Source organism: Clinocottus analis, unplaced genomic scaffold (genome assembly GCF_023055335.1).
Source record: "Clinocottus analis isolate CAN_PGR_092001 unplaced genomic scaffold, fCliAna1.0.p SCAF_11, whole genome shotgun sequence".
In the NCBI taxonomy this organism is placed as follows: domain Eukaryota; kingdom Metazoa; phylum Chordata; class Actinopteri; order Perciformes; family Cottidae; genus Clinocottus; species Clinocottus analis.
The window spans coordinates 1585026-1606717 of record NW_027175832.1 but is presented as its reverse complement, the minus strand read 5'-3'; the positions used below and the strand labels follow the sequence as shown (position 1 = coordinate 1606717).

The 21692-nt window shown below is 48.5% G+C and overlaps 2 protein-coding genes across 5 annotated transcripts; one reads left to right on the top strand and one right to left on the bottom strand.

Annotated features, from left to right (window-relative positions):
• Positions 1–218: 218 nt before the first annotated feature.
• On the top strand, positions 219–9857 carry gpsm2 (G protein signaling modulator 2). 3 transcript variants are annotated; one of them, XM_068603723.1, is made up of 16 exons: positions 219–432; positions 1079–1117; positions 2770–3305; positions 5147–5368; positions 5445–5580; positions 5669–5808; positions 5893–6016; positions 6203–6318; positions 6629–6784; positions 6864–6972; positions 7107–7236; positions 7315–7391; positions 7575–7763; positions 7869–8028; positions 8121–8311; positions 9083–9857. In XM_068603723.1, the coding sequence occupies exons 3-16, from the start codon at positions 3241–3243 to the stop codon at positions 9266–9268; spliced, it is 2001 nt and encodes a 666-aa protein (XP_068459824.1). In that variant the 5' UTR covers positions 219–432; positions 1079–1117; positions 2770–3240; the 3' UTR covers positions 9269–9857. The 3 variants fall into 3 exon arrangements, with proteins under 3 accessions (XP_068459824.1, XP_068459833.1, XP_068459842.1); XM_068603732.1 differs by lacking the exon at positions 2770–3305; XM_068603741.1 differs by lacking the exons at positions 219–432; positions 1079–1117; positions 2770–3305 and adding an exon at positions 3319–3705.
• Positions 9858–9907: 50 nt separating this feature from the next.
• On the bottom strand, positions 9908–21099 carry wdr47a (WD repeat domain 47a). Of its 2 annotated transcripts, none has more exons than XM_068603701.1 (17): positions 20921–21099; positions 19492–19661; positions 18681–18764; positions 18481–18565; positions 17413–17544; positions 17023–17199; positions 16419–16933; positions 16192–16309; positions 15101–15282; positions 14268–14507; positions 14115–14169; positions 13622–13779; positions 12993–13162; positions 12397–12567; positions 11897–12028; positions 11502–11720; positions 9908–11347 (listed from the first exon to the last, which is right to left on the bottom strand). In XM_068603701.1, the coding sequence occupies exons 2-17, from the start codon at positions 19647–19649 to the stop codon at positions 11205–11207; spliced, it is 2739 nt and encodes a 912-aa protein (XP_068459802.1). In that variant the 5' UTR covers positions 19650–19661; positions 20921–21099; the 3' UTR covers positions 9908–11204. The 2 variants fall into 2 exon arrangements, with proteins under 2 accessions (XP_068459802.1, XP_068459811.1); XM_068603710.1 differs by lacking the exon at positions 20921–21099 and adding an exon at positions 20719–20823.
• Between the last annotated feature and the right edge of the window lie 593 nt (positions 21100–21692).

Here is a 21692-nt window from a genome sequence, read left to right as displayed (position 1 = left end):
GTAACTTTTTTCGACAGAACTATAAAACAAACAATCCTTTGTGTTGAGTTTGCAAACAAAAGGGTGTGAAAATGTGACAAAGTCTGCTTGTTTGGCACTGACAGATAGTGAAACGTCACGTCTTTTCTATTCGAATCCATTGGTCCAATGACCGTTGTGCGGGGCGTGGCTATCTTTGAATGTCGCCCTCTGATTGGCTACTTGACGGAAACCACATAGGCTCCATACGATTTTTCTTCCTCCCCATGGAAGTTAAATCGAAGTTTTACAAAAAAGATAATGGAGCGCTTAGGTTTGCATTTACAGTTCGTCCATAAATTACAGACGTCTCTTTGTTTTTAGTTTTTTTTATGGACCTTGTGTTTTTTATTCTTGTGAGGAAGTAAAGAGAAAAGAGGAGAAGTCCCCATTGTTCGAGCTGGATCGTCTAACGTAAGTTTACCAGCTAACATGCTAGCGGGCTAGCCTGTAGCTAAAGTGAAGGGTGAAATAACTGCCCGAGGTTGTGGCTTCGAGCAGGTGTTTCACTTCTTACATGATGTTCACAATGCTCTCTTTCAAGAGTTACGCTAGAAATGTGCTAATTGGGATAAGTTATGTTTACATTCATATCAAACGTCAATAACAATCACAAACGTCTGATGTAGTTTTGGAAACCAGCTGACAGAATTGTTAACTGCATTATTATGTCAACTTTCACATGGATTTCTTTATTACTTTCACTAATTCACGTGCCGATTTAGTAATACACAGCTATACAGACACACACTTTCTTGCAACAGAAAGTAGTAGTTTGAGCTGCTGTTGAAATGAATTGTTATATTGGGATGCCTTCCTAATTTTTGGGTTTAACTGGTTTTTGTTCCTCATAAACTGGCAACTCAGTGTGTGTGTGTGTGTGTATGTATGTATGTATGTATGTATGTATGTATGTATGTCTCTTCTGGAGAACTAAAACACCAAGTATTTTGTTTGAGTTTAGGCAAAATACTAAAATAGTTACACACTTCACCAAGTACTGCAACAACAGTATATTTCGGTGTACAATTATTTATGGTGACAACACTTTTCCTTGCAGGCTTCCCAGATTCCCTGTCCCTGTGTGGAAGACTTACCGGTCAGTATCTCTGTACTTATTCAAGCAGTCGTTTCTTTCTTTTGTTTTCGTGCAGGCTTTTGCTGGCTCATGCGGTGATGCTGACTGGTGTTTCCATATTTAGATCTTGCTCTCGGTGGCAGCAGTCATTTTAGTGCATCAATGAAAATAGATCACATGTGCTATGTGTTTAGGGTGAAATCATGTCCTGTTTGTGACTGAAGAGTCAAGAGGCTGTCAATAAAAAACAACCTTGTTTCCTTTGATGTTCCTTAAGTCATGGATCATGTCTTCCGGTTACACACTTGTTCATGCTTACTGTAGCTTTGTAAGCAGGGCAGGTCTCGTATACACACCCTGTTGGCATACAACGGTGGAAAAGGCTGCACCAACACTGGCACACATCAATGGGCGACTCATTGCTGTGCAGGAACATGCACAGACTCCCAAAGCCATGGGCTTTAGTTTGCATTATTACTGTTCAAGTAGCAGCAGGAGGTCTCGGCTTGCAAAGGGATGATTTAATTCCCTTTTCTTTTCATGTTGAGGACGAGTTGATTAAAATACAAACTGTAAAATGTCTTTTAATTCTAAGTTCAGTGTTGAATTACTGCTGCCGTTCATGCTGTGTAATGAGTATTTTCATTCAGAGTAATTTGCTGGCCTTAACCTTCGTTAAATAAGATGTGAAACGGGTCTTTGTCTCTGTTTTGGTTGTCATCTGTTTTTCTGGCAGTATGAGTAAAGGTCCTCATCCAAGGTACTTTATGAACAATGGCCTCCTTTTTATGGAAAGTAATTAAAAACAGGGCCTGGATTAATAAATACAGAATAAATCTTCAGACCTTTAAATAGTATTAGAAGTAGAAGAAGACAATTTAGCATACGTTGAGTGGCCTTTCTTTAAAGTAGGACTAAATATATTTAGTTAGCTGGAAAAAGAACACAATGCCCAAAATATACAATGCCCTTTATGTAGAAGTGCCATGTTGCTTTAACCATCTCTGGAAAGTTTTTAAATATACTGATTGCTCGTCTTTCTTGTCTTTTAGCACCAATTATTGACTCAGTTTCCAAGTTGCAAAGTGGTCTGCTCCATTTGCCGGTTCATATGTGGTGGGAGAGGCTGATGGGTTAAATTTGGGGGACAAATGGGTGTGGCTAATATGACCTCATGGAGAAATGAGGTAATGGTTGGCTCTGGTCTTTGCTTGGTGCAGTCTATCTTATCCATGCAGCTTGCTTATCACCGTCTTTTCCTTTGGTGGAAGTGCTTCTGTGTTTGGTTTGCTTCACTCAGAGCTTCACTTTTTAATTTAGCAATACTTTTCTTGATAAATCATGCAGCAACAGGTTAGCTGGCTTCTCTTCCTTTCCAGCGACGACATCTTATTTGCATTTACTCTCTGATCATGATTTTCCTTCACTGCCACATCTGCTTGCATACGTTACTTTCTGTGGCGTTCGCAGCCTCGCAGCAACTTCAGAGCACACATCTTCAAGCTGGGATGAATTGAGTCACCATGTTAGATTGACAGCTTGCCTGTGTGTTGACCCCCACCCTCCCCTCCATCTATTCGCCGCTTGTGCACGCTGCTGTTTGGTTGGTGTTGCCATGGAGCCGTGTGGCCAGAACGAGGCTTCACGTCCAGCATCTTGTGTTCTCTTCACAGAGGCCCGCCGGTGAGGTTGAGGCGCGGTGACGCAAAGCACGCAGTGCACGAACGCGGCAGCCGTGTGGACTGACACTCAGGACTCTGCAGCTCTGTCTGACACTCAGGACTCTGCAGCTCTGTCTGACGCTCAGGACTCTGCAGCTCTGTCTGACGCTCAGGACTCTGCAGCTCTGTCTGACGCTCAGGACTCTGCAGCTCTGTCTGACGCTCAGGACTCTGCAGCTCTGTCTGACGCTCAGGACTCTGCAGCTCTGTCTGACGCTCATGGGGTTACCGTCCCCTGGCTCCACTCAGCAGAGAGACGCTCACAGGCTCGACCACATGTCGTGACTTCTCGTGTGGTTTTGCCTCCTCTTGTCCAACTCCCTTTCACCAAAGATATTTTTGGGCTCTTTTTAAAAAAAATTTAATTGCAAGGATTTTTTTTACGAGACAAAACTGGGATTTTCCCTCATATTATGCACATCAATGGATACCAGTGGCTCAGTGGTTAGCACGGGGAATGAGGAGCAGTCCTTTCATGTCCGCTACAGGTAGGAATCTTTCCTCTCAACGCAGGTGTGGTTGTGGTGGAGAAGATGTCCCGGCTCTGTTTTTAAAGTGTCGCTCTCCCTCGTTAGTTTTAGAAAGGATTGTAAAGTCATTAAAGGTTGCTGGTCAGGAGAAGAAACATCTTCTTTTATATTTGTAATTATTTTAATACTTGTTACAAAAGATGTCTGGTCAGGAAATACATTATTTATTTATTTATTTATTTGGTGTTACCTTGTTGATGAAGTGATGGTATCGTGTGTGTGTGTGTGTGTGTGTGTGTGTGATCTGAAATTGAAATTTGAGACCTAACTATAGAGCGGGAGGACTGTTTTTGGTGCTTTGTGAGTTTGTATATAGGCTGGCACGTTTCCCAGCAGCCAGCTCTCCGTACATACCCAGGTAAAGCGCTCGGGCAGCAGGTGTGACTCGCTCCAGTTGGCTTCAATATTTAACAAGCACTAAAAAATTCATTACTGCTTGCTTTGTTTTTTTCTGCCACACGTGTGTCCAATTTATTTGGCTTTCTGTCGGGATGTTGTTAATGACTTGAATCCAATAAACTTCTCCACAGAGGCCGTTTGTGCCTGACATGTCTAATGAATCTATTTAGCACTTAATCTGTCGGGTGCTCACTCTGCAGCCATAATCTCCGGTGACCAGGTCAGAAGAGAGAGCTTTGAACACAAGCAGATTAGCTAACAATATGCTGAATGTGCAGTTTCCTTGCTGCCATGCATCGGAAGCTAACATTGTGCTAACATCACCGGCGTCTTCTTGGAAGTTTTCCAATGCGTCTCTGCAGCAAATAAGATGTCGATCACCTTTTTTTGAGTGCAGACTCCTACATTGAGTTGCATCCTTCATGCTTCAGAGAAAGAGAAGGAGCCGCAGGCTGGAAGTTGCCGCTTTGGCAAACCTCGTTAGATGCGTCTCATGTGCTGTTGTTGTTGTTCTAAGACACAAAAAGCCAACAGGTAGGCTAGCATTTGCCACTGTATTTGCTCCAGTGACATTTTTTATTTTAAGGCCTACCACTGCTCATTACATGAGCTTTACTGTGATGTTTTTGTCTCATTTTAACGGCACATCCTAGAATATGTAAGTTAAGAACATCATGCCGGGTGTGACTTTATGTTAAGTGTTTCTGGGTCGGCCCTGGAGAGCTTTCAGACAAAACCTTGGGTGGGAACATGAGGAAAGCTTGACGTAAACAAACTAAATGGACTTCGTGTGAAGCCGATCTCTTCCCAACAATGCAGTTTCCTCAAAAACAAAAGTTGTCAGATTTAGAATTTCTGCTTTGCACCCTCATGCTACTTAATCTAAAAATAATCCATGTGCAGATAAACAACTACCAGCCATTGTCTGACACTTTTAACTGGCCTTGAAGCGCAGAGCTGAACCTCACTAGTGAGCTCAGAAAGCTTTATTCTAATTGCATGTTGAATATTTTATCCTATTTCCTTCTACAATACCCAATGTGGATCTTTTAAGGCACAGCTCAAAATATGACAAACAATGGCATGCTTGTAATAGCTCCCTAAAATGAACCCACTCCACTTTCTGAGGCATTTCAAAAGGATGTGAAATGTACCAAAACAAACAGACCTCAGTTTGAACTATTGTTCTCTGGAGCTGGAAGGAAGTACCTAAAAGTTCTCTTTCTAGGCAAAGCTTTTCCCTCTGAGCGTGCAGTCAGTCAGAGAGGATCCATCTCACTACAAATGCTTCATTATTAGGCTTTAATTATTGTCTTTGAACGCTGGATTGGTTGGTGCTGCTCAGGAGGAAGTCAGTTCAAGCAGTGGGTCAAACCGTCGCTCCGTTCTTTCTGCTCCAGGATGGAGGTGTCCTGTCTCGAGCTGGCGCTGGAGGGCGAGCGGCTCTGTAAGGTCGGCGACTACAGAGCGGGCGTCTCCTTCTTCGAAGCCGCCATCCAGGTGGGCACGGAGGACCTGCAGGTGCTCAGCGCCATCTACAGCCAGCTAGGCAACGCCTACTTCCACCTGCACGACTACGCCAAGGCCCTGGAGTTCCACCGCCATGACCTCACCTTGACCAGGTCGGACCTGCGCGAGAACCCCACCACCCTGCTCGTGACTATATTTATCATTACTAACATGATGTGTGATCCACAGAACGATTGGAGACCTGCTTGGAGAAGCCAAAGCCAGTGGGAACCTTGGCAACACTTTAAAGGTGCTGGGGCGGTTTGACGAGGCCGTGGTTTGCTGTCAGAGGCACTTGGACATAGCCAAAGACATTAACGACAAGGTGAGGCAGCTGGGGGGTCTCAAGCCCGTCAGTGAACCAGGAGATGTTTACCTTCAGCACCGACATGTCTCTCCTTGGTTTGTGTTAGGTGGGTCAGGCGCGAGCTCTGTATAACTTTGGGAACGTGTACCATGCCAAAGGCAAAAGCATCTGCTGGAGTGGAGCCGAGCCGGGAGATTTCCCAGAGGAGGTGATGATGGCGCTGAGACAGGCAGCGGAGTACTACGAGTAAGTGACTGTACAGCATGTCGCTGGTGAATATGTGCAGGGATATTCTTGTGATACAATGCCTTTCTGCTTGTGTGTCTTCAGGGCAAACTTGGCCATAGTGAAGGAGCTCGGTGATCGCGCCGCTCAGGGTCGAACCTACGGCAACCTGGGCAACACGTACTACTTGTTGGGAAGCTTTCGCAGAGCGGTAGCTTCTCACGAACAGGTTTGTCATAAAAAAAAAGTGTATGTCTTTAAAAAAGCCACAAGTATGAAACCTTGTTTTGCATACGCCAGCACACTCCACACATGAGCTTTACAGCCGGTCCTCAGAAACACATTTTATGATTTACTGTGAGAATGACCAATTCCAGAAGTAGGTTTTTGACTATGTCCTTTTTTCTTTGAGCAGCGCTTGCTCATAGCCAAGGAGTTTGGCGACCGCTCGGCCGAGAGACGAGCTTACTGCAACCTGGGGAACGCCTACATCTTCTTGGGGGAATTTGAAGTGGCAGCTGAGCATTACAAGTAAGAAACTCCACTTTATAATTTCTCTCTTTCATATCATGTCTGTTGAAAGAGCACTTCTAGGAGTGTTGCACAACAAAGCATGAATACAACTTTCATTTTTCCATGAGCATCAAAAAACGACTCTTTGACTGCAAAAATAATCTCACTATCTTATAATAGAGGTCCAGAGGAGGTCTTCATTTGTGCATTACTTAATATTTTGTTCCTAGACTGTGGGGCAAGTGAGCCTGTAATGTGCCAGAAGCCAGAGGAAAGTGATGCTACCGCTCTGCATTGTTTTGAACCAGCTTGTTTGCATGTGTATCAGGAGGACACTGCAGCTGGCGAGGCAGCTGAAGGACCGAGCGGTGGAGGCTCAGGCCTGCTACAGTCTGGGCAACACCTACACGCTGCTGCAGGACTATGAGCGAGCCATCGACTACCACCTCAAACACCTCATCATAGCCCAGGACCTCAATGACAGGTACACACATTCACTACAGGCAGAAGGAGAATGACATGTTCTTCCGTATGCGTGGATTTAAATGTGCTTTCTCATGCAGGATCGGGGAGGGCCGTGCATGCTGGAGTCTTGGCAATGCTTACACTGCTCTGGGCAACCATGACCAAGCCATGCACTTTGCTGAGAAACACCTGGAGATCTGCAAAGAGGTACACAATACGCAAAAAAACTGTGAATTTTAACTTGCCACATCCTTAAGTCATTGCCTTCTCATTTACAGTGGAAACAAAAGTCTTCAGGAGTAAATTAACCTCTCTGTGTGTGCATGTGGTGTTTTTTTTAGACTGGAGACCGGAGCGGGGAGCTGACGGCTCGTATGAACGTATCTGATCTCCAGATGGTTCTGGGTCTCAGTTATAGCACAAATAGCTCCACTATCTCCGAGAATAAGGACATAGACTACAACCTGCACGGTCAGTTATACGTCATTTGTCTTCTTTAAACAGTGTGGTGTGTTTAGCTGGTGTTTCATATTGTTGATTGTGTTTTAGGAGCGAGGCCCAGGATGAGCAGAAGACGCAGCATGGAGAACCTGGAGCTGGTGAAACTAACTCCAGACAAGATGAATGTAAGAACCTCTCTTCTGCCACACAAAGTCCACCTGATGCTCGAGTCCCGCTTTGCTAATGAAACCAGATTATTTAAAAGTTCAGTCTACAGATAATCGGATGCTTTATGGTCCTCACGCTTACCTTCTTTCCCCTCGTTTCCTTCTGGACTGTGGAAACCAATCCATCCCCGTGTGTTGAAGGGTCAGAAGTGGAGCAGCGACATCCTGACCAAACAGTCCAAACCCTCCCTGGCTAAGAGCTCCTCCAAGCTGTTCTTTGTCAACCGTCTGCGTGGGAAGAAGTACAAGACTGGTGGCTCCAGCAAGGTTCTCCAGGACACCAGCAACACCCTGGACACCAGCCAGGCGCCCGCTCAGGGACCACAGAAGGTACATGGCGCAGGAAGCCGTTAGCAGTTAGCATCTTCCAGCTTATCATCAGCACCGGGCCCGTTCTGTTGAGTCGTTCCTCATGTCCAGGTTTTTGTTCCGCAGCGGCTCAGTCCGGACATGCTCGGAGACGAGGGCTTCTTCGATCTGCTGAGCCGGTTCCAGAGCAACCGCATGGACGACCAACGCTGTTCCATACAGGACAAGGGCAGCAGGTTATCGTTGAGCAGCGGCTCAGAGTCGCCTCCCAGGGCCATCAGAAAATGTGAGTGTGCAAGTTTTTTCAACACTTAAAGTCCTTTTACTTTTCATACTGAAATACAACTCCTCCTGCTCGATCCCTCTCAAACTCTGCAGCCGTGTCGGAGTCCGCCAACGTCTCCGGCGCCCACGGCCGGCGGTTAGAGGACTCGGCGGCGGCCGGGGGGAGCCTGCCCGGCCTCAGGCTCAAACAAAACGGCAGCCAGGCCGTGCTCAGCCACCTGATGGCCAACGCTGACAACACCGAGCCCGACGACGACTTCTTCGATATGCTCGTCAAGTGCCAGGTACCCGACGTCACCAAATATTAGGCGGGAGGACGGGGGGGGGGGATCAATACAGCATAGTATCGGGATAATTTGCACGTGTAAGCCGAATATTAAATCAATTGCTAATATTAAAATCAGTTGCGTTTTCATTTTGCTGCAATATGGCGACAACGTTTTCCTTTGGGGACAATTTGCGGTGGAAAAAATAGAATAAATTGCAATATTTAATATGAAATCGGGGCTGCACGGTGGTGTAGTGGCTAGCACTGACGCCTCACAGCAAGAGGGTCTGTGGTTCGGATCCCGGGCGGGGCGGGGTTCGGATACTGGTCTGGCAGGTCCTTCTGTGTGGAGTTTGCATGTTCTCCCCGTGGCAGCGTGGGTTCTCTCCGGGTTCTCCGGCTTCCTCCCACAGTCCAAAGACATGCTGCATAGGTTAATTGGACTCTAAATTGCCCGTAGGTGTGAATGTGAGTGTGAATGGTTGTTTGTCTATATGTCTGCCCTGTGATGAACTGGCGACCTGTCCAGGGTGTACCCTGCCTTCGCCCCTTGACAGCTGGGATCGGCTCCAGCGCCCCGCGACCCTAATGAGGATAAGCGGTTAAGATAATGGATGGATGGAATATGAAATCGGGACTAAAGTATCGTGATAAAATTGAATCGTGGGACCTGTGGTGATTCCCACCTCCACCAAATATTCAGTGTTCCTGTTTCCTGTACACACAGTACATTTAATACATAAGTAGTACTGTGCATAACATCCTCCTCCTTCCTCTTAACCACCAGGGGTCCCGCTTGGACGACCAGCGCTGTGCCCCGCCCCCCCCGCCGGTCCGCGGGCCGACCGTACCGGACGAGGACTTCTTCAGCCTCATCATGCGCTCTCAGGCCAAACGCATGGACGAGCAGCGCGTCACGCTGCCCGCGGCCGGCGCCGCCCGGCCCGGCGCCGCCCGGCCCGGCTCCAGTTGAACTAAGCACTAAAAGGGACATTTAGTTTTCATCTCGTGGAGGTGTGGACAGACCAGTGGGTCACTCACAGGAAAAAGCCTTGTGTGTCTTTTACATGTGTCCTTTTTGGACAAAACAAAGCACTGTCAGCATTATATGTAGTAAACAGTTTGAAAGAAAATCTCAAATGATTGTTTCAACACTAACAAACTCTCAGCAGTATCAGGGACAAAAGTGTTGTTTGTTTTTTTAATCCCTCCATATTCATTTCACCTTGTGTGTATTTTTAATACACAAGTGCAGTGATGTCTGTATTTATTGTACTTTTTTTAATGATTATTCTGCCGTCCCACCACTATGACGTAATGGTTTTACTCACAGGTGTGAGTGTGGACACAGGTACAGCTCTCTTACCATGTACTTTGTTTATATGTGAGGTTTTTTTTTTGTTTAGAGGGTGTGGAATCATCAAGGTCGACTAAGAAAATGGCATTTTGAGTAAAGTATTTGCTAGAAAAATGATATTAACCCATGTGTGTACAGCCTTTATGCTCTTTGTACTAATTGTTTAAGTGAGGAGGAATAAAGCCTCAGCCATGTAGATATCTGGCTTTTTGCTTTGTGGATTATTTATTCCAACTAAACACAAAAAGGTCCATCTTGTGTAAAAGACACTTTATTGAACGTACCAGCAGTCAGACTTGAGTTAGCTTGAATTAATTTAAGTCACTTTTAAAAACAAGAATTAGAAAGGCTTAATACAAGAGCCACTAGCATTTCAAAAAAACATTAACTGTACATGAACACAACTGAAATAAATACATCTATGTACGTATTAGTTTGGCCTTATTTGTTAAAACAATATATATATAGACTATACATTAACGTAAAATATGCATCTTTGTAAGTAAATCTTTAGAAGACAATGTTAAAAGACCAAAGTGCGCATGTCGAATACAAGAAAATAATGCAATGCATATGCCCGAAATACTGGCTCTAAATAAATATCAAACACCCGCTTGGTTAGAGCCGCTAATGGGCCGAGACTGCCCCCTGCTGTTATTACATGGTTACAGCAGCAGATCAACCAAAGCGTCTGAACACTGAAGACTCTCCACCACAAACTACACTTTGTATTTCCCTTTTGAAGCCGACGTAACAACAACCTTCCATCGCGGGACACCAACAGCTTCAGCGCCAAAAAAAACAACAACCAAAACACTGAATTCAAATTGAAAACTAACGCACTAAAGCTAATTCACACTTTGAGTTACAGCGATGCAGTTAAACATCAGCACATCCCACCGGGAAGCAACAGCCGCTAACGGGACGACCGACACGCTAAAAATTAAAATACATTGCATTAAACTTGTTTTCCCAAACAATAGCAGCAGAACACCAGCTGTAAGAAATTGATATGCAAAAAGAAGGAATGTAGGACTTTTCAAGATGACTTAACACAATTTGATCTTGGAAAAAAAATGACCATATTATCTATTTTGTTGGTTTGCGTTTTTCGTATGGAAACTGAGAACTGGAGGAAGGCACCATCATGGACAAAGCACTCGGTCTGATCTCAACAACTCAGCCGCCGTTTAACAGGTGGAGGTGTGGATGACGTGAAGGTGAGAAAAATAATTGATCCTGACGTTTAACCCCTCGAGGGGCCGGCAGAGCGACGTACAGAAAAAGGAGAACATGCAGCAGCGCGTGTGCGTCGGATATTTCACAGGTTAGCATCCATTTTGGTTTTCTACAAACAGAAGTGAAAGGCCCGTTCACCGGTTTGTGTGTCGATCCGTGTGTGTGCGTGTGTGTGTGCGTTTCTCAAGCTGTGTTGAAAGAGTGTGACGGTGTTAATAGTGCAGGAGGAGGGTTAAGAGGGAATGTGTGTCTTTTAGATTATAACTGGTTGTCTGCGTGCGCGTTTGTTTGTGTGTGTGTGTGTGCGTGTGTGCTATGGGTTGTGTGTCCAGAGTGTGACAGTGCGGTCGGCAGACGACGAGAGGAAGGACAGGTCGTGCGTGTGCCATCGACATTGGATCACTTTGTCGCCGTGCTCTCCCACCACGGTCTGAGGCAGCGGCTTGGTCAAGTCACCTGGCAACAGACACAGGAAATGATTTAAAAATCATCACACACACACACACACACACCTCGGCACACAAATGTCCAAACACTCACATAAGAACAACAAAAGATAAAGCCCCGAGAGAAGACGCTAGTGGCGGGTAGAAGCAGCCAGAGCAGATACCTTGGAGGTTGCTGACGATGACCTTTGCGTCGTAGGAGCCGGTGAGCAGGTAATGCGCTCCGGGGGAGAACCTGATGGATCGCACGTCACTGGAGTGCGGCCGGTACACCTGGACGATCCGTCCTCCTCTGATGTCGTACAGCATGCATGCGCTGTCCTCCTGTCCCGTGGCGAGGAGACGGCCACTCGGGTCGACTGCGACGGTGGCAACCGGACTGCCTGTTCAGTGAATACATACACACAGGCATAAATAAGGGGTGTAGCTGTAACAAACAACACATAAAAGCAGTAAAATGTTCTCATATTTCAACAGCAGAGCTCCTTCTGGTGTCACACATTGTTGCCGGTGTTTGATGAAAATAAAATGGAGATTAGAGTCGCCACGCGGGAGATACCTGAGCCGTGGAGAGCTGCTCCCACCACTCGGACACAGCTGGGCACCCTGAGGTCCCAGAAACGCACCGTCTTGTCCTGGGAGCCGGAGGCGATCATCCAGCCGCCCCACGTGTACAGAGACAGGATGTGACCTAAACACAGCAGCGCAAAGACCAGCACATACTCAGCAGTGATCATCTCTCATCTCCACTTCCTGTTTTTGCCGTTGGACGGGTGGAGGTCGCGGATACAAGCGGATGAAATGAGCTTCCTCCGTAGGGGGGCCGGGATCAGCCTTAGAGAGAGTGTAAGGAGCCTTAGAGAGAGGGTAAGGAGTCTTAAAGAGAGGGTAAGGACCTTAGAGAGAGGGTAAGGAGCCTTAGAGAGAGGGTAAGGAGCCTTAGAGAGAGGGTAAGGAGCCTTAGAGAGAGGGTAAGGAGCCTTAGAGATAAGGTAAGGAGCCATAGAGATAAGGTAAGGAGCCTTAGAGATAAGGTAAGGAGCCTTAGAGATACCGTACCTGTGTGTCCGCTCAGTGCGTGCAGCCCTTGTCCTCTCTGGCAGTCGGTGGTGTAGATGTTACAGTCTCCGGCTCCGGCGCTGATCAGGATGGCTCCTCCGCTCTCGGGCCCCTCCATGAAGGCCAGGTCCCTGATGGTGCCGTCGTGCATGCTGAACTCCAGGTCCGGGCCTTCGCCACGAAGAGAGAGAGAGAGAGAGAGAGAGAGAGAGAGAGAGAGAGAGAGAGAGAGAGAGAGAGAGAGAGAGAGAGAGAGAGACGCAAACACAGATGAGAACCACAGAACCCATTGCACCCAGTGTAGCCTCAGTGTAGCCTCAGTGTAGCGTCAGTGTAGCGTCAGTGTAGCGTCAGTGTAGCCTCAGTGTAGCCTCAGTGTAGCCTCAGTGTAGCGTCAGTGTAGCGTCAGTGTAGCCTCAGTGTAGCCTCAGTGTAGCATCAGTGTAGCATCAGTGTAGCATCAGTGTAGCCTCAGTGTAGCCTCAGTGTAGCCTCAGTGTAGCGTCAGTGTAGCCTCAGTGTAGCCTCAGTGTAGCCTCAGTGTAGCCTCAGTGTAGCATCAGTGTAGCATCAGTGTAGCGTCCCTCCGGCTGCACCTGTGGCGTTGCACGTCTCCGCACTGAAAGGCAGGACTTTGACATATTTGTCGTTGGAGCCCGTCGCCAGCAGCTGGCCGCAGTGGCTCCAGGCCGCGCAGTAGATGGATCCTTTGTGGTGCTTGTTCCTCTTGAAGCGGATGACGGGCTGCTTCACTGGACCAGAACCACTGAGGGGAGGAAGAGCGAAGGAGAGAGGGAGGAAAGACAAAGAGACGGAGAGAAGAGGCGGAGTCTGGTTAACATTGTACGATATATACTGATGATGTTCAGGTGGGAGAAAAGTCAACATGGATGAGAAGCCCAAATTGTCCCAAAAGGTTAAACAACAACCTGCCAATTCCATCGACTGAGGCGTTTGATCACATCACACGATTATTTCCCTTTGAGTGAGATTGTTTTTGTCGAGAATAAACTTTCAATCTCAACTTCTTTTATCGTCTAAACTTCCTGTGATAAACTTTTGTCAGAGCTCTTTGTGAAGTCAAAAGGTTCCAGTTAGGTTCCTCGTCAAATGTCCATTAAAAGCCTTTAAAATCAGCTCCATGTAGGTTCTGGGATGCGTGTGATGCATCATCCCATCAATCATTTTAATAAAGCTTTATGAGCGGGGCTACCGTATGTCTTACCTGGTGTCTAGTGTTTCTGGGTAAGCGCAGACGCGTAGGGTTTTGGAGTTGGATCCGACGGCGTACAGCGATCCAGACGGGTGGAAGGCGACGGCTCGGATGGCTTGAGTATCTTCTAAAGTGTGCACGGGCACAAACAGGCTTTTGGGCTTGTCACCCTGAAAGCACACAAACACACAGATTACGCGGGATTAGCGGCGCGATCTGCTTTGATCTCCTCTCCCGATGTTATGATACGAGCATGAGATCACGTGATCTGCTGAGTCGAATGCCAAATGAGCGTCACACTGCATCGCCCTGTTCTGTGTTCAACTTGGAAACAATGAAACATGGAACAACTGCTCCGCGACAGCAATAACCGCCAACGTGAGAGACAATGAGTGTGTGAGTAACAGCGTGCATGAACAAGTCATTTCAGGTTAAATATCCATGCTGAGTGATGCATTATTTAGATGAGGCGTGACAGCATCGTGTGAGTGTTACTCGTGCCGACCTCTTTGCTTCGGGACGAGGAGTCACTTTGTTGACTTCCTTTCTGTTTCTGCTCACTGCGAGAAAAACAACATAAAACACAGCGATCGTCAAAATTCAACCGTGCAACAAACTCTGGGATACAAAACCCCTCAATAAATCCTTCCTGCAGTACCTCTGCGAGGCGACGGGGGACTCGTTTGGAGGCGGGACCGGGAGCCCCCCCGCGGTGCGCTGCGGGGTGCTGCTGAGCACCCCTCCCCCCCGGGGCTGCTCCGGCGTCGCAGACGGAGGGTTGTTGTTGTCCTCGGAGGCGGGCGTGTTGCCGTTGCCGTTGCACTGCTGGGCCAGAGACTTCACCTCCTCCCCGAGGTCCTCCATGCCCACGTTGAGCTCCTCCAGCTTCTGGATGGACCTGAGCACAACCACACACTGGAGCCTCGGAAGATGTTTTTCATCTTTCACACCACCGTCATGACTCAGTTCAATCTAGTTTGAACCACAAAAGGGTCGACGACAAAAGAGAACTGAGTGACGGTGTGATTATGCACGGCTTCGCTTGTGAATAATGCAGAGGGAACAGAGACAGGGAGCACAGGGGGAACCCTCATGGGACAAATCAAAAGGGCCTTTTGTTCTGCTGACATGGCCAAATATTAAACACATTTACAATTGTCATCTTTGTCACAGACTCAAAGCTTAATATACTCTTGCTAAAGCGCTCATTGTGCATCGTTCAAGCGTGGAGTCTGCGGCTAATATTGTGTCTAACGAATACACAAGTTAGTCCCATGTGCAGCTGATCAGCACAGATGGTGCCATGAGGAGAGGAGGCGGTTCCTCTGAGGGGGGGAGGTAGGAAAAAGCCCCATGGGGCTCATTGTCAGGGCTTCAACATGTCTGCTCCTCCTTGTCTGACAGCTGCTCCTCTGCTGCATGAGCGTATTAAAAGCGACACAGTGGTCAGCGCGTTCATAACTGCTTTCAGGCGTCCCTCCGTCCCTTTACCTGTTGAGGAACTTCTCGGTGAGGCTGTGCTGCATGTCGCCGGGCGGCGGCTCCTGCTGGACGCCGCCCTCCATCAGCATCTGCTGGTACAGTTGCCTCTGCTGCTGCTTCTGCTCCAGGTGCTGCTGCACGCGCATGCGCTGACGATAGTACTCCTCGTACTTCTCCGTTGAGTCCCGGAGCTGAGGACGGGAACAGGACGCCATTAGAGAAATAAGCCCTATTGGTTGCTTTTATCAAATCCAAGACTTGTATCGGTCGTCGGGCGATTCCATCACATGTATGTACACATGAACAAGGATACGTGGAAACTATCCAGCACATACAAAGCATAATAATCCACTCATCCCACACAGTGAAGCATGTTAACGTCACTGCCAGCTCCTATTGGCATTAATCAAAGGCAGCACTGATGAACCCTGCGGCGCACATTTCTTCTGTCCGTTCAGGTATTGTAGAGGAGGAAGGAGGGCGAGACTGAGAGCAGAGGACGGGCTGCTTCCCCTCTCTGTCCTCTGCTTCCTGTCCTGATAAATCTGATGGGAACTGTGAGTTTTGGGGAGGGGAGAGACGCTGGCATTGTGCCCACTCTGGAGGGCAGAGAGGAGGAGGAGGAGAGAGGAAGAGGATGAGGAGGGAGGAGGAGTGCGACCCCGAGATCTGGAGGGAGGAGATTTCTTTGAAATATTCTGGACTTTTGTTATTTTGTTTTGGACTTGTTGAAAGAATACAGGAATATCTCATGTCTGTGTATTCACAGTTGGTTTCTGATGAAGGAGGATGGATTGTCAAGAACTACAAGACACTCCAACAACTGTCCTCCATGAGTCTGTACACAGACACACAACAGAGCCTGTTCCTACATGTAGAGAGGTTAAACATGATGAACGCATACGAACAACGCAGCAGCAGAAACACACGGAAACAAGACAAACTTCCTTTGAACAAAAGCAGAAGCTTCAGTGTAGACAACACCCATCAATGAAAGAAAACAATGCAGGAACATGAGAAAATAAAGCTCTCGTTCAGTAATGTGCGACACACAACAGGTTAAACGAGTTAAAAAGCAAAAGCCTGTCCATGGCGTTCACCTCGTTCCTGTCGGCGGCGCCGTCTGATGGCGCGTCCTCGCCCGGCGCCGAGGCGGGACGCAGGTTCTGAGCTCCGCCCGAGCTCAACATCTTATCCACGGGCGTGTCCGTCCTCGACCTTCACAGAGAAAAAAAAACACACACCACGGGAGCAGATTACCTTGAGACACCTGGCATGTATAAAAAAAAAAAAAACAGACGCCAGGTGTCGCGGTCCGAACCCTCACGTTTCAGGGGATTCCTCAAATATGCTGTGGCAGTCGGAGCTCTCCATCATGAGGCTGCGGGTCAGGCTCTGCCCCGCGGCTCCGGGGTAGTGGAAGTTGGCGAAGGAGTGGGACATGGGCGAGACCCCTTTGCCCGGCGCCGCCGCCTCCCCGCCGCTCGCCCTCTTGTCTTGGCCGGAGAGGCCGAAGGACAGCCCGTCCAGCGCGGGGTTCAGGGAGCGAGACATGTAGGTGTCGGCGGACTGGGGGCGGCGCATCGGGGACGACGGGTACGGAGACAGCTTGCTGATGAGCGGCGTCAGCAGGTCGGCGTAGCCGGTCTTCGTGGGCTTGACCAAGCGGTCCACTTGGATTTTGAGCTGCTTCTGTTCGAAGGCGCAGGAGAAGACGGTGTGCGAGAGGTTCTGCATCCAGGAGAGCAGCGACAGGTCCAGGTCGTCGCAGCCGTTACCGCAGAGCATGTCCACGCCCAGCAGGACCTCGCCCTCCGGGATCTCCTCGCCCGTCGCCTTGCTCTGCGCACAACGTAGAAAAACAATCAAATGTAAATCCACGTGTAATCTGTGAACCAGCATGTTCCCGTTTGGATTTTAGAGGTTCACACCTGGCAGAACTCCACGCAGCACTCGTACAGGACGCCCTTGAGGAGCAGCTGGAAGAGTCGGTCCCTGCTGGCCTTGAAGCCGGCCTCACTCAGCTTCCTGTCCGCCGGGATGAACTCCGCCACCATGACGCAGGCCTCGTCAAAACACTGCACCCTGGCCGTGCTGGGGTTCCAGTCCTGCAGGACGAGGCAGAGAAGTGAGAACTGGACATACATGCCGCACACGTGGAAGTAAAAACTGCACCAGACCACAGTATTGTCATCAATTAAACCTGCAGAAAATGCACAAGAGAATGAAAAGAAGACGCTCCCAGTCTCAGGAGACTTCGGGTATGCTTCATTTCCTGCTACTGAGATGTTTCCGTTTCTATCCTCGTTCATGGATCTTGCCTTGAACTCGGCGTGGTGTGTGAGGCGCGGCAGCGTGAGCAGCAGACACAGCTTGCTGTAGTCATCTTTAGAGGGACAGAACTCCTCCAGGGCGTGAAGACACTTGACTGCTTCCTGCATGGTGAACTCCAGCTGCAAAAAAACATACGTTTTATTGTTTCAGATGACTGATTAGATCAACAGCAGCTTCATCTCCAGCAGCACGCGAGGAGAACGTCATGAGGCCGAGAACAAAACAAAAGACCGACGGCAAGGACGACATGCACAAGAGACCACAGAAGGAGGAGTTTTGTTGTGCACCATCTGGAGAAGTTGTTGCCGACGCACAATTAAACTAATACACACCCGCCTGCACGCTATTGCACACCAACGCAGTGAATTCTAGTCCAAAGACATCGGACCAAATCCAGTTAACAGGCCACGATTGCTCTGGCAGAGTCTCAAGCGGCTGCTCTGCCATGTCACATGACCACAGGATGAAGAGAATGGAAAGGACGGGTTCTAATGAAGCCTCAGCGTGCGTGTCGAATACATTGATTTGTTTCGTAGTGTATTATCTATTATTACACCGGTCTTGCAATACGAGCACATGTTGGTGTTGAGGATAAGAACATTAGTGCTTTTATATTGTCGCTGTCGGGCCATCCAAATGCAACGTACAGCTCAGACATGAAGGACGGTGGCAGCAGAAGGCCGCACTTTATTTTACCACTGACCAAATCCTCTGTGGGCGGCACATCACAGGTGAACGGACACGATGTCAAGCGGCTTATTCCAACATGGACGCTCGATTGAGTATCAGAGGTGCACACAAACAGCTTAATCCAGATAAACCCTTGACTGCACCGAGGCATGCGAATGCAGCCGCTGCTGCCTGCCCTCCTCTTCCAGAGAGTGTGAGGCTCAGATGACTTGCACAATGCACTGAAACAACTGCCTGCTTCTCTCCTCGTCTTTGAGATTGAGGCCGTCTCGTTTACAGCCATCTGTCCCTGTCGTCACTTGGGAGGCCTTGCAAACACCAACACACACCGATGGTTAGCGTATTCTCAAAGTGTAGCGGCTTACATGCTGCGGCTCATCTTCTGCAGACATGGCGTTGTTCACACACAGAGCTTCCAGGAACTTCTGCTTGAGGACGATGTAACGAAATCTGCGGACGTGAGAGTCACACAGACGTTAGAAAAGCGTGGATGCGGTTCCTCCGGCGTCGCCGCTGCAGGAACGCTCGGCATCAACAGAAGGACTCGAGCCGCGCGCACACTGACCGCTTCCTGTCAAACTTCTCCATGCCCTCCAGAGGCTGAATGAACTGCAAGACCTCGTCCCATTGGCCGTCCAGCACCAGCTGCCTGGAAGAGAGACGGCTCCTTTTTAAAACACAGTTTCCATAATATAAAGCTGAAGAGCAAACAATCTCCGTGATCTGTGACTTCATACTCGCTGTGGGGTTTTCTTGATAAATGTGCATCATGACAAGATATTGACGTACGGAGGACAGAAAATGACTTAAGTATAAATAAATAAATGCAGGAATAAATACAGGAATAAATAAATAAATGCTTAAATAAATATATAAATTAATTAATAAATACATAAATAAATAAATGCTTGAATAAATGTATAAATAAATAAATACAGGAATAAAAAATAAATGCTTAAATAAATGTATAGATGAATAAATAAATACATAAATAAATAAATAAAAGCTTTAATAAATGAATACAATAATAAATAAATAAATGCTTAAATAAATGTATAAATAAATAAAAACAGGAATATATAAGTATAAGATATAAATGAACAGGACATAATTAAATCAATCTACATTTCTGTATTTCTGTGTCGTTGCATGTAAATGAGCTGCAGCGGTCCCTGCAGACCTGCAGTCCACACACAGTTGGCTGACTTTCAAGGAAACGTTCACATCCTCAGCAGCGGTGCAGAGTTACATGACCCCAGAGGAGAGGACACTATCAGAATAACTAAACTCATGACTGGAACAGTTGCTCCGCCTCATAGCAGAGACCAGCAGACCCAGAATGCACCTTGTGGGTCGCTGCCCTGGAGTTCACGTACCGGAGGAAGAGCATGTCGTCCGAGTAGAGCCCGTTGATGACGCCGCTCTCCTTCTCCAGAGCCAGCATGCTGATGTGCAGCTTCCTGGAGTTCAGGAAGTCCAGGATCCCCTTGATGATCTCCACCTCCTTCACGTTTATGGTCTCCTCCGCGGTCATGGTGACGACGGGCTGCCGATGACAATAAGCAAAACAGTAATACAACTACACACACACACACACACACGCCGACGAAACTAACTAAAGCAGCTCCTACATGTGTGTTACAGTGTTTGTTACATTTCAGGTACGGCTCATTGCTTTGATTCTTCAGATTTTACAAATATTTGCCACATAAAGAATATCCTTGATCATTGATATTGTGATAATCATTTCAGCCACATTGCTCAGACTTATAAGCATGTTTTTATTTAGAGGAAACATTTAAAATGTAAGTATCAGCTTAGGTAAAGTAAAGCCTGTCAGTGTGCACGCCTCGGTGAGTGGATGCATGTGTGCACATCTGAAATGAATGCACACACTTCACATTATCTTACTCCTCCTTCATGAAGTCAAACGTACAGCTTTCCGTCTTACACCAAGGTCTGATCCAACTTCATCTAACGCGCATGAACCTCAGTGTGTGAACCCCAAATGCACGTCACACACCTGTGAAGGGTTCAAGGTGTGCAGATCAGAAGGTGTGTGTGAGGTGCAGTCTGCTGTCTGCATGCTGCACCTCACCAGGTGAACACGGTGCTGTTGTCCAGATGCACTGAGCTTATAGGAGGTTTGTGTGTTTGCTCCTCAGCCTTTGATTTAACTCCTGCATCACACAGTTATGTATGTTACGTTATGAAGGCAACAGGAGTCCAGCTGTTCCTCGTCAGATGATGGCGTTAGTCATCACATTTCAACACAAAACTCGCACAGAGATCCAAACAAATAAATAAATAAAAGAAGTCGTTTGACTGCTACATGCCAGTTAGCCTGACAGGATGCTCACTCCTCTCCACATGTTCCTGAGCATGACCTCTGATATCCCCTCAATGATCCGCCAGCAAATGGGACAAAAACACAAGAACAAGCAACGTTGCCTCGCTGAGAAGCAACCACACACCCTGCAGCCCTGCAGCCCTGCTAAGCTAGCCCGAGAGGAGGCTAATAACACGGCACTAAGCCTCGAGCCGCGCGCTGTAAGGCGCTTAGAGGACTTGCTCGATTTACATAGAATCTGAATTCAACCCACCGGGATTACAGCGACAGCAACACGCGGCTAGTTACCGAGGGAGCGCGCACAAAGCGGGCTAATTTCACCGGTGGGAGAGGCGACTGAGCGGCTAGCCAGGCCGAGAGGAGGGAGGCATCGTCCCGGGGCGCGGTGCGCGCCGACAGCCTCCCCGGGAAAACAACGCGGGCCCGCGAGCCCGCGAGCCGCGCGCACCGCTCACCTGGTTCTAGAAACTCATGGGATGAGGAGCAGCAGGCCCGGTGTCTGCGCGCTGGAGACAGACGCTGTCACGACGAGAGCTGCTCGGTGTCGTCAGTGATGTTGGTGCTGCCCGGTGTCCCTCCTCTTCCTCTTCTGACTGCGTCCCCTCCCTGCTGGATCTTCCTCTAGCGCTCCGCTGCGGTCTGTTGCTGCTGCTGCTGCTGCTGTTACTGCTGTTACTGCTGCTGCTGCTGCCCAGCCCTGCTGCCTGCTGCTGCTGCTGCTGCTGCTGCTGTTACTGCTGCTGCCCAGCCCTGCTGCCTGCTGCCTGCTAGTGCTGCAGCTGCTGCTGCTGCCCAGCCCTGCTGCCTGCTGCCTGCTGCTGCTGCTGCTGCCCAGCCCTGCTGCTGCTGCTGCCCAGCCCTGCTGCCTGCTGCTTGCTGCTGCTGCCTGCTGATGCTGCTGCCTGCTGCCTGATGCCTGTTGCTGCTACTGCTGTTACTGCCCAGACCTGCTGCCTGCTGCTGCTGCTACTGCAGTTACTCCTGCTAGTGCTGCTGCTGCTGCCCAGCCCTGCTGCTTGTTGCCTGCTGCCTGCTGCTGCTGCTGCCCAGCCCTGCTGCCTGCTTCTTACTGTTTTCTATGCCTGCTGCTGCTGCTGCTGCTGCTGCTGCTGCCTCCCTTTCTGCTGCCTGCTGCCTGCCTCCTGTCTATTATGCATGTCTCTCTGTCTGTCTGCATCTGTCTCCCTCCCTCCTGTCTGTCTGTCTGCATCTGTCTCCCTCCCTCCT